This window comes from Schistocerca americana, chromosome 7 (assembly GCF_021461395.2).
Source record: "Schistocerca americana isolate TAMUIC-IGC-003095 chromosome 7, iqSchAmer2.1, whole genome shotgun sequence".
Classification (NCBI taxonomy): domain Eukaryota; kingdom Metazoa; phylum Arthropoda; class Insecta; order Orthoptera; family Acrididae; genus Schistocerca; species Schistocerca americana.
In genome coordinates this window covers 393,077,768-393,090,497 of record NC_060125.1, presented here as the reverse complement: position 1 = coordinate 393,090,497, position 12,730 = coordinate 393,077,768, and the positions used below count along the sequence as shown (strand labels likewise).

At 43.8% G+C, this 12,730-nt stretch overlaps 1 protein-coding gene across 1 annotated transcript in view; it reads right to left on the bottom strand.

Moving 5' to 3' along the window:
- The window catches only part of LOC124621870 (26S proteasome non-ATPase regulatory subunit 4), an 89,751-nt gene that overhangs the window by 60,008 nt on the left and 17,013 nt on the right, over positions 1–12,730 (bottom strand). The window contains exon 2 of the mRNA XM_047147333.1: positions 2,311–2,451. Within this exon, the coding sequence (XP_047003289.1) occupies positions 2,311–2,451 (141 nt within the window). The remainder of the gene's footprint in view (positions 1–2,310; positions 2,452–12,730) is intronic.

Sequence of the window (12,730 nt, the reverse complement as noted above, 5' to 3'; positions counted from 1 at the left end):
AGTCCCAAACGTCTGGGACAAAAAGCACAGGTGACTTCTCTATATAAGAAGGGTAAAAGAACAGATGTGCAAAATTACAGATCAATATCCTCGATATCACTTTGCTGCAGAATCCTTCAACATATTTTCAGTTCGAATATAATAAACTTTCTGAAGACCATGAAGGATACGTCCACAAATCAGCATGGTTTTAGAAAGAATTGCTAGCACAAAACTCAGTTTGCCCTTTTCTCATATGATATACCACGAATTCTACACAGAGGGCAACAGGTAGATTCCATGTTTCCAGAAAGCAATCAACATAGCGCCCCATTGCGTACTGTTAACAAAGGTTAATACCATATGGAATAGGTTCCCAGATATGTGAGTGGCTCAAAGACTTCTTATGTAACAGAACCCAGTATGTTGGAAACTAGATCTAAATGTAGAAAAATGAAAGTTAATGCACATGAATACGAAAAACAAACCCATAATGTTCAGATAGAGTATTAGTAACATCCTGCTTGATACAGTCATGTTGTTTAAATAGTTGAGTGTAACACTGCAAAGTGACATGAAATGGTCAAAGCAAAGTGAGAATTGTGGTAAGGAACATGGATGGTTGACTTTGGTTTATTGAGAGAATTGTGGGAAGTGTTGTTGTTCTGTAAAGGAGACCACTTAACTGTCCTATTATTGAATACTGCTCAAGTGTCTGGGATCCATACCAAGGAAGACATCGAAGCAATTCAAGGGCAGGTTATTAGATTTGTTACTGGCAGTTTTGAACAACATGCGAATATCATCGAGATGCTTCGGGAACTCAAATGGGAAACCCTAGGGGAAAAAAATGATGTTCTTTTCGAGGGATACTACTGAGAAAATTTAGAGAATCAACATTTGAATCTAACTGCAGAACGATTCTACTCCCGCCAATTCACATTTCGTGTAAGAACCACGAAGATTAGGTATGAGAAATAAGGACTCAAATGGAAGCGAATAGATGTGTTTCCCTCATTCAATTTATAAGTGGAACAGGAAATGAAATGTCTAGAAGTGGTACAGGGTGCACTCCACCACATATCATATGGTGGCTTGCGGAGTATGTATGTAGATGCAGACATATTTAAGAAACAAATTCTGTTTATATATTACTCTTAAAATGCCCTTTGTCAAGTGGCACAGACTTTTAAGTTAACATTACACATTAGGTGGTTAACTGCTTCACACCTACAGCACACTGAAGTGCACAAAAAATTGCATTTGTTGCAGAGCCAGCGTTTTTTAAGATTATTTTTACTCTGTGTTATAGCATATTTTAGAAGAAAGTTTTATTCTGAAGGCATTAATGGGCCCAAAATCGTCTAAAATTTTGGGTTCCGGAAGATTACCGAGATCCCCACGTTTTAGGGTGACCAAAGGATTTTATTTTTTACTTCTAACGTACTTATATCTCAAGAGGTTCATGATCATTCACAAAAAGCATTTTTGCCTCTTCTTCTTTGGTTCTGGAACATCTGGCTGGTCAGATTCTTCCTCAGGATCCTTATGGTCTCTGACTTGGCATTCTGATTCTACTTCAGGACATGGAATGTCTTTTTGTTTCCCTTTGTAATACGTTCTGGTGTTTTTTAAAAACAATCTTCTCAATATCTCTGCTGGTACTACTACACCAGGAAACTCAATGCGTCCATTTTCTTTGGGAAAGATAGGTTGCACACGTTCATTTCCATCAATGTAAATTTTCCAAACAATGGAAAATCCAGGATGGAGTTTAAAAATGTAATGAAAAGGATAGTTCCTACTAACCACAGAGCGGAGATGCTGAATCGCAGAACAGTACAACAAAAAGGCCATTGGAAATTTAGCTTTCATGCAAAGGGTTTGTAAAAAGTAGACAACACACACACACACACACACACACACACACACACACACACACACACACACACAACTGCAGTCTCCCTAGACATTTGATGGAAAGAATTTGAAACACCATGTTCCTCTTGGTTGATTTTGGTATGGTCCACCAATGTTTAGGTAAATCCTATTTCCTGCCCAAGAAAAGGACTGGGCCTGTCTAGGAAATCAGAATTTCTGTAAAGTTTGTGAACCAAAATTTTGTCAACTGGTCTGCTTCAATAAGATTTTGGAATTCAGCAGGTAAAAGCAGCTGGTTTACATTTTATTTGCTTAATTTTCTTACCACTATGTTGCTATCTATTACTGTGGCCAATTTCATTCAGAAGCACTTTTGATCATCCCCTTCATCTTAATCTATTATCCTTATCCCCAAAATGTGTTGCAGCACTTAACAGTAACATATCTTACTTTGCTAAAGTAAGCAGACCAACATTGTTCTCTGGATTTGATCTGATTTTTGAATGGCATACAAGGTTCACTGCATCCTGCTGAGCTTGTAGCCGAGTAGGAACAAAATCACCATTTCTCATGTAGTCACTGTTATCGACACTGAAACAAGAAACAAAGATTTAAAATTTTCACTGTGTCTTAAACAAACTATACAATCAAAATGCAATGATAGGCCAAATGCTCATTCAGTAACACAGATTTCTCTGTTTAAAACGAATACATCTCACATTTCAATCAATCAATTAATAGAATAATTGTACATTAGACATACAAAATTTCAATTAAAAAAGTAACTGATGTAAATATACTGTTTCACGGCATACTGTACGATTTTTAACTGCTGACCCATGTAGCATGCAGGACATCAAATTTCTTGATATCTCAACCAGCTAATTATAACAAATACTATTCTCTGTTACACACATTAAAGACTGCATATATCAACACACACACACACACACACACACACACACACACACACACCTAACAGCAAACAAAACCAATTTTTACTAAACTGTATTTCTTGAGTAGCCTGAATGTGTCCATACATCAACAGATCAGAATAACAATCATCAGTTCAACACTAAGTGCTGGACAGCAGGAAATAATCTGCTGTGTAGTGGAATACTAATGCATTACACAGATTAGTAGCACTGGTGAGCAATGGTATTTCACTGCAGGATATGGCACTGAAATGAACCAGGTAGCATTTGCTCTCTATGCTACGAATGGCTAGTGTTGCCAGCTGATCAGAATGGCAAATCTCCATGTAGACCTATGTAATTGTTGTAAAGGACTGTGGGAAGTAAAGATTCACACATCTTGTTCTACAAATCCATTATGACACAGGACCTTCAGATTCATGGAAAAAGGCAAGTTATACATCAACAGGCAGAGATAATTACAGCTTGCTACTTCAGTAAACTCTACTAACAATAAATTATGACACACACTAATCTATTCACACTGATAATTGAAGAAATTACTTCCAACTTTACAGGAGTCCAATATTGTATATTAGGTAATTTTTTACTTATTTCTACGAGGGTTGGAACTTAAGTTGTGGCAACTATTTATTCACAACTGAGACAAAAAGAGTTACAAGTTTGCACCTGTTACTGTCCTTCATACATGTTTGTACCTGTTACTGTCCTTCAAAGTACTCACCAGCTTGTGTTAAACCTGTTGCCAGCAATGTGGAAGGCATAGTATACCGTTAGCAGAGCCTGTTCTGTTGATGGTGCGAATGAAGCAGTCTACTGCCTCTCGAATCTCTGGAACAGTTCTGAAGCGAATACCACAAAGTGGTTCCTTCATCTGCGGAATCAAATCAAAGTCACAAGGACTAAGTCTGGGGAGTATGGTGGATGGTACAGTACTTCCCAGTCCCATCAACCAAACAGAGCAGCTGCAGCTTGCACTTATGCACTCGCGCATTGTTGTGCGGAAAGCGTCACCGCTTCTTTCGCAAAGCTGGCCCAGGTGATGCTCCAAAAACGAACAGTAATACTAAGCACTGACGTTCTGCCGTGGAGGAACGTAATGCATTAGGATAACACCATCACAGTCGTACATGAGAATTACCATAACTTTTACCATACTGGAGCTCTGATGCACTTTTGACTTTCGCGGCTACCCATATGACGCCATTCGTTGGACTGGCGTTTCAGTTTTGGCTAGTACAATGTGGCCGATGTGTCATCCAGTGTTACCACATGGTGTAAGAAAGCCTCTCCTTCACGCTCATAGTGCTCCAAGTGCGTATGAGCAGCGTCGTAACGCATCCATTTCTGCATTTCCGTCAAGTCATGTGGAACCCATTGTGATTCAATTTTTCGCATGCCCAGGTGTTCCCTCAGGATGCAAAGCACAGTCGTTTGCGCTAATCCGGTTTTGTGGGTGAGCTCACAAATCATATGGCATCGATCACTGCCCACTAACGCGGCAACAGCATGCACTGCTACTTCAGGCATGCTAGGATGACCTGCCTGATGCATGTCTGCCACAGTATGCCAGCCTTCGTTGAAGGCTTTTACCCAATGTGCCACTGTCCTGTATGACAATGCCAATTCCCTGCACGACTAAGACCTTGATGACACTGTCATGCTGTACAACCTCTGGCACATTCAATCTTGTTCCGACTCCGTTGGTCTTGTTTCAAAAAAATAGTGACATCGTTACGTTAGACTGCTCGCTCACAAGTGACTGTGTTTCCCTCGATTGTGGGATGGGCGAGTCCATTTGCCTGGAGGTAACGTAGGTATGTCAACAATGTATGCTATCAGCAATAATAGTAGATTCCATTGCATAGTGTCTCCACAGCAGTGTTGCCACTATTTAAGTTCCAACCTATGTAGTACTGTGACCGTGAATTGCGCAGTCCTATTAAACTTCACTCGTTACTAACTACAAATACCATTAGGGAGTAAGCATATTGCCATGTAAGTGAAAACCCTGGGGTCCCTGAAAAGATGTTTGCAAGGTACTTTGTCATCAACATTGCTCAACCTTCTTATCACACACATCTATAGAATAGATACCTTCAACTGTAATGCTTCCAGAAACTAGGTCACAAGAAAGCGACGAGTGAGAGTTGCCTAGCAAGCCTGTCTGCAAGTCAACACAGAGATTTCTAAGTACAAAGTAGTAGAACTGACATTTTTGTTATCTCAGTAGAACGGACATTTTGGTTAGCTTCGCCACTCATTTTGTGATTAATCTGGATGTCCATGAACTTAACATATCAAGCTTCATTCAGTGTACACACACTTGTCTCAACTTCTGGTAACTACAGGTTATTTTGATCTGTTTCCAGCTGTATAATAGTTGTTTCTGTACAACTCAAGAGCTGTTATTTGTGAAACAGTTGTAAGCCCATTCCATTATTCTCCTAACTGTGTTTGTAATTTTACCAATATACTGTGTTGTCAGCAACATTACAATGATTAAAGAGTACTCCAATGTCCTAGGTATATTATTTACGTCGACAAAGAACATCACAGGGCCAACCACTGAATCCGTAACATATGATACATAATGTTTCCCCTACTCAGAATTTAATCTTATTCCTCTCATATCATTTACCAAAGTGGTCTGCTGTTATTTACAGTTTCTCTACTCCATGTACTGCAACAATTTCAGTCTTTCAGGCAATACATCATGACTCATCGACTCATTACAAAGATGGTATGGGTTAGTGATCTAATTGTTTCTGTGATATCTTTAACAGATGATTTTGAAAAATTAGTGTCTTTAAGTGGAGTATCCATTGCCTGTCTTAGTAAGTTTATTGGTTGGTTGGCTTAAAAGGGGGCAGGGGCGAGGTGTGGGGGGGGGGGGGGTGTCCAAACTGGGAGGTCATCGGTCCCTTGTTCCTAGTTCCTAGTAAAATAAGTACACAATGGGGCAGGGGGGAATAAGCAGGAGAAAGGAAGAGCCAAAAGAACGACAGACAGACAACCAACACTACTATGGAGAAAACAGGAAAAGAAAACCACAGAGAGAAGCAAGAAACAGGTAGAAGGGGTAAAAACAAGAGAGCAGATGATCGTAGCTGGCAGACAACAAGAATATAAAAAGGAAAAGCCAGCCACTCTGCGACACATGAAAACATCCACCCTAAAAGCATTAGAGTGGAGAACACAAAGGGATAAAGGACATGTGCTGTATATAGAATGATAAAATCCACCGTCATGCATAAAACGTAAAACCAAATTAGCTGATGACGCGTTGTCTGCTAAAGTTAATGGCAACAAGTTCGGTAACTGAAGATCCATCGCAGGGCAGCCAAAGAAGGACACTCACCAAGATACCGGCCCCTGTCAGCCGGGCGCTGCACCGACACTGAGTTGGATCATCATGGGGCAGGAGGTAGCTGTGTGTCACCCAAGCATCGCCAATGCGAAGCCGGCAGAAAACCACGGAGGCTCACATGGAGGACTGCTACACATTCGTAGTCTCCTTAATGGTACACAGTTTGTTGTACGTGCTGAGGTTATGCCATTTCGTCTCTCAAAGCCGCAAAACTTAGCGGCATAGTACTGAACTCAGCCGATCTCCATAAGTGGTTTCCGCGTAGCCTGTTTGGCCAGCCTGTCGGCAAGTTTGTTACCTGGGATTCCGACGTGAACTGGGGTCCAGACAAACACCACCAAATGACTGGACAGTTCCGGCACATAAATGGACTCCTGGATGGAAGGCTTACGAGGATAGCACTAGTCGACAGCTTTTAGGGTGCTCAAGGAGTCAGTACACAGAAGGAATGACTCCCCAGGGCATGAACGGATGTGCTCAAGAGCACGAGATATAGCCACCAGCTCAGCAGTGAAAACACTGCAGCCAGCAGGCAAGTAATGCTGTTCAATATGTCCGCCACGGACATACGCGAAGCCGACATGAGCATCAGCCATTGAGCTGTATGTGTAAACCACTTCATGACCTCTGTACATGTCAAGAATCGAGAGGAAGTGGCAGCGGAGAGCCGCGGGGTTAACTGAGTCCTTAGGGCCATGTGAAACGTCCAGGCGAAGCTGCGGCATGGAGATGTACGTGAATGGACCTCAAGTGTAGGTGGTAAAGGCAAGGACTCCAGTTCGGAAAGAAGGGACGGACACGAACTGCAGAAGCCCAGACCTTGGCCGCCGATGCGGGAGATGAACTGCTGTGGGTGGGAAAAGGTGGCGGTGATTCAGGTACACAGGAGAACTAATGAATGTGTGCAATGTAACTGGCCAGCAGTTGGGCACACCTAACCTGCAATGGAGGGACTCCAGCCTCCACAAGGACGCTGGTCACCGGACTCATCCTAAAAAGTTCCTGTTAGCAAATGCCACAGTGGTGCACTGGGTCAAGTGAACACAACGCTGAGGGAGCCGCCGAACCATAAACCAGACTCCCATGTCAACGTGGGATTGAACAAGGGCTCTGTAGAGCTGCAGCAGCATAGAGCGATCTGCAGCCCAGTTGGTGGTGCTCAGGCTGCAGAGGGAACTGAGGTGCTGCCAGCACTTCTGCTTAAGCTGACGAAAGTGAGGAAGCCATGACACCAACTTGGACACGGAAAGTATGAAGTGACACGAAATTTTAGATAAAAATTGGGAGCAGGCCTCGGAGACCCCACTCATATAATGTGCCAAGGATATGATATCACCAGGTTGTGTCATATGCTTTTCGTAAATCTAAAGAGGCAGCAACCTAATGTTGGCGTCTGGAAAAGGCTATTCGGATAGCAGAGTCAAGGAACACAAGATTATCAGTGGTAGAGCGACCCTGGCGGAAGCCGCCCTTACATGGAGCCAGTAGGCCTTGTGACTCCAGGACCCAACCCAACACCATACGTTCAAGCGGCTTACGAAGTATGTTGGTGAGGTTGATGGGCCGATAGCTTTCCACATCAAGCAGGTTTTTACCATATTTGAACACCGGAATGATGGTGCTCTCTCACCATTGCGATGGAAAGACGCCATCACACCAGATCCGGTTGAAGATGACAAGGAGATATCGCTTTTAGTCAGATGTTTAATCATCTGACTGTGGATCCAATCTGGCCCAGGAGCTGTGCCGGGGCAATGTGCAAGGGCGCTGAGGAGCTTCCACTCCGTAAATGGGGCGTTATTGGATTCACTGTGGTGTGTAGTGAACAAGAGGACTTTCCCTTCCGGTCGCCGTTTGAGAGTGTGAAGGAGGGGGAGAGGGGGGGGGAGGGGGAGGGGGAATTCTCCAATTCTCCAATGCAGAGGCTTGAGCATAGTGCTCAGCAAAGTGCTTGGAAATCGCGTTTGCGTCAGTAGATAACACGCCATATATGTTAGCACCGGGAAGACCTGTGGGGTCTGGTACCCGAAAACATGTTTCATCTTTGCCCAGACTTGGGAAAGTGACGTATGGCACCCAATGGTTGAGACATATCTCTCCCAACACTCCTGCTTCCGTCATTTGATAAGTTGGTGAACGCAGACACAGAGCCATTTAAAGGCTGTAAGGTGCTCCAGGGAAAGGTGCCACTGTAGAGCTCACTGATGCTCCTTAATTGCTTCAATGACTTCCGGCGACCACCAAGGGACAGCCTTTCACCGGGGGCACCCTAAAGAGCGAGGGACGCTGGGGCAATGACAGGAAGATGGGCAAGTGGTCACTACCACAAAGGTCATCATGGGTTCTCCAGTGGATAGATGGGAGAAGTCCTGGGCTGCAAATTGATAAATCAATGGCCGAATAACTACTATGAGTCACACTGAAATGTGTGGTGGCCCCAGTATTTAAAAGGCAGAGGTTGAACTGAGACAGTAAAGTTCCAACATCTCTGCCTCGGCCAGTAAGCACAGTGCTACCCCCCAAGGGGTTATGGGCGTGTAAATCTCCCAAAAGTAGGAAAGGTTTAGGGAGTTGATCAATCAGTGCAGTTATTACATTCAGGGATACTGCACCACCTGGAGGAAGAAATACATTGCACACAGTTATTTCCTGCGTTGTCCTTATTCTGACAGCCACAGCTTCAAGAGGAGTTTGAAGGGGCACAGGTTCAGGACAGACTGAGTTTAGGACATAAATGCAAACGCCACCTGACACTCAATTATAGTCACTACAGTTCCTGTGATATCCCTCATAGCTGCAGAGGGCAAGGGATGGCATTGCCGTGAACCATGTTTCCTGGAGGTCAAAACAGAAAGCAAGTGAAAAGCCTAACAATTGTCATAGCTCAAACAGTGGAAAAAACCGCTGCAATTCCACTGGAGGGTGATGTCATCGTGAGACTGGAAAGGCATGGAACATTCAATGAGGCAGTTTACACCTCAAGGTCACCTGCTGCCTCCAACTTTTTGCCTGAGCAGTCTATATCCATCGTGTCTGAGGGTCCGGCGAGATCTAAGTCCTCAATGAACACCAGAACCTCCACCTCATCCACAGAGCTTGTAGGTAGCGGTGGTGTGGGTGCCATCGCAATTCCCTTAGTCTTGGGGACCTTCTTTTTGGATTTCTCTCACTGCTCCTTGGGTTTCCCTGGCTGGGAGGATTTCAGCCTCTGGGACTGAGGATGAGCGCGAAGCCCTATGATCAGCTGCTTTTGGGCTCGTCAGCCGCTGGCGGGTGTCATCTTTCCCACTAGCAGAAATCTGGGAAGGGAGTGACACAAGGGACCCCTTCCTAGCAAAAGGAGCCAAAGAAGACTTACACTTCTGCTCAGAAGTGGGGACTGATATCACTGATGGTAGGGGGGGGGGGGGGGCAGCATTGCTCCCGAAGTAGGTGGTGCGGGAGTAACAGGGAGAACAGTGCCCCCCTCCAAAAAAAGAAAAAAAAAATCAAGGGAGCAGGTGTAGTCTTCTGGTTCTGAGAGGTGACAGGAATGCGAGGAACTGATGGGGCGATAACTGTTCTCATAGTGGCAGCATAAGAGAAGGTCATAGCCACAGGATGTATGCGTTCAAATTTCCTCTTAGCATCAGTCTAGGTCAGTCGGTCCAGTGTCTTATATTCCATGATTTTCCTCTCTTTCTGTAAAATCCTGCAGTCCGGCTAGCAAGGTGAACCATGCTCTTCGCAGTTGACACATATGGGAGACGGGGCACATGAAGTATTGGGATGTAATGGACACCCACAATCTCGACATGTGACGCTGGAAGTACAGTGGGAAGACATATGGTCGAACTTCCAGCACTTAAAGCACCACATCGTGGGAGGTATATATGGCTTGACGTCGCAGTGGTAGACCATCACCTTGACCTTCTTGGGCAATGTGTCACACTCGAAGGCCAAGATGAAGACACTGGTGGCAACCTGATTATCCCTCAGACCCCGATGAATCCGCCAGACGAAATGAACTCCTCACCACTCTATATTGGCTCGCAGCTCGTCGTCAGGCTGCAAAAGAAGGTCACTGTTGAATATAATACCCTGGATCATATTTAAGTTCTTATGGGACGTGATGGTAACAGAAACATCCCCCAACTTGTCACAAGTGAGTAATGCCTGTGACTGGGCAGAGGACGCTGTTTTTATTAAGACTGATGCAGAGCACATTTTGGACAAGCCCTCCACCTCCCCAAACTTGTCCTCCAAATGCTGCACAAAAAACTGAGGCTTCATGGACATGGAAGATTCCCCATCAACTCTCGTACATACAAGGTACCGGGGCAAATAAGCTTCACTGCCATCCTTGGGGTGGCATTCCTCCCATGGTGTGGCCAGAGAGGGGAACGATTTGGGGTCATATTTCTTAGCATTGAAGTTAGACTTTGCTCACTCAGAGACTGCTGGCGACGGACCACCAGCAACAGATGACATACTATGCTTTATGGTGTGTCATCTGCCCTGATGCCACTCACTCCGACCAGGGGCCCTCCCCACGGGCACCACCCAGCTGCAGCAAAGGCCACCTGGCAGGATGGCCATTGCCGAGAGTCCTGATGCCCCAGGGTGATGGGCATCTACTCCTTGGCATACATGAGGAGTTAACAGCACAGGCATCAGCAGAGCGATCCCTGTGTAGTCAGGGGGGCTACAACCAACAGGGTACATGGCAGCCCCGCCACAACAGACTGGCTACCGTGCTGGGTATAAGGTGCAAAGAATTCCACAGTCATGGTTGGCGCAGAAAACGACACTGCATAGTGGGTGGAGGAAAACGCACCCAGGAAGGTGTCCTCGCCCAAGAGATGGAGGATCAGCGGGACTGCATGCCTTGACGAAAAAGTGGGCTAAAGATATCAATGCACAATGCACCATGTAAGGCACCCTTCCCCAAATGGCTCGCTGTTTGAGAAAATTTTGAAAAATGGATGTCAAACCCTAAAGGGGACCATCACATAAAGGCCAAAAGGTGTGAGACTCCTTTTAGTCACCTCTTACGACAGGGAGGAATACCTGGGGCCTATTCTAACCCCTGGGCCCACAGTAGCTAAGTTTATTGGATCTGTTTTTCATGGAACAGATTGTTTTGTCCCTGTGTTTTTTGCTACTGTGAGGAAGAATACATTGAATTTATTAGCCAATGATTTGATTTATTAGCCAATGATATGATTTTATATCATCTGCCTCTTGGACACTGGTATCTGGATATTAAATATTATTTTCCTTATTACAATATTCATTTCATGTCAGATAATGCTAAAAAATGTCTGTCTGATCTCATAATCTTGAATTTTTTATGCATAGTACATGGTTTTTTGCTTTTTTGATCTCAGAATAAAGAATTATGCAATAATGCCTGTTAATAATTGGTAAGTCTTCAACAAGAGCTATTCCTCTGCATTAAAAATGCTCTCTCTTCCTAGCGCAACATACATGATCTCAGATGTTAGTTACACTTTTCTTGGCTTCAACCGTAATTTTCATTGAACCATTGTGTAGGAAAATTGGATGTATTAGGTTGTAAGAATAGTTTTGGAAATAATACAATTTGTCATCTAATGTATGTCCTTGGCAAACTATTCATTTACAATCCTCTTAAATTTTATTTTTCCCTTCCTATTTAAATCTGACTGATAAGGATGCTTTATTGCCAGCATTTGATCATCACGGTCAGATAATTTATTACGAAAGCTAACATCTATTCAATAAAGAACAGTTGCTTTTATGAATACATTATCACTCACTTTGTATTATGCTTTTCTATTCTGTTGGGAATGTTTCTGTGGGGGGCTCAATCACAGATAGATTGCCACTTATGACGTTAAGTTGCAGAAAAATACAATTAAGACACTTACACAAAGCTTTCGATCTGAGATTCCGGAGCTGGCGGTCATACGTCCATGACGTGTGCGTTTCTCTGATTCTCTTTTGCTGATGAAGGCTGTGGCCAAAAGCTTTGTTTAAGTGTCTTAATTGTGCCTATCTGCAACTTAATGTGTCTTCTTTACAGTAAGTAACAATCTATCTTTCCCTAATTGTTAAAGGTAAAAATGAGTTATGATTGCTACCCTTTGTACTTCTCAAGTTTCTGTTTGTCATTTCTCCACTAACTGTTGCAATGGTGTCTCCAGTCATTCGACAACTATGTTTTTCAGAAACATTTACCCTGAAAAAGACCTAGTTGAAATATCGGAAATCATAGTGATCAGACAGACAATGCACTGCTTACACTGACTGCTTCTGGAAATGTGCAGTGCAAGTAATCTCTCACTGGAAACATTCTGATGCAGAACATGGACTGTACGATGTGACCTAGGGAGAGGTGATGCACAATCACTTCTCACGCATGATCACCCCACTCCAGTGAATGACTCCTGAAGCTCTATTTATATACTTTCAACAGAGTGCTTCATACTGTAGCACTTTGTTCAATTTTTTATGAGGAGCAGTTTCAACAATGTGTGTCATGTCGTTCTCAGTTACATAGTTATGTCCCAGCACTACACCACCATCTTGATCAAGATCTTTG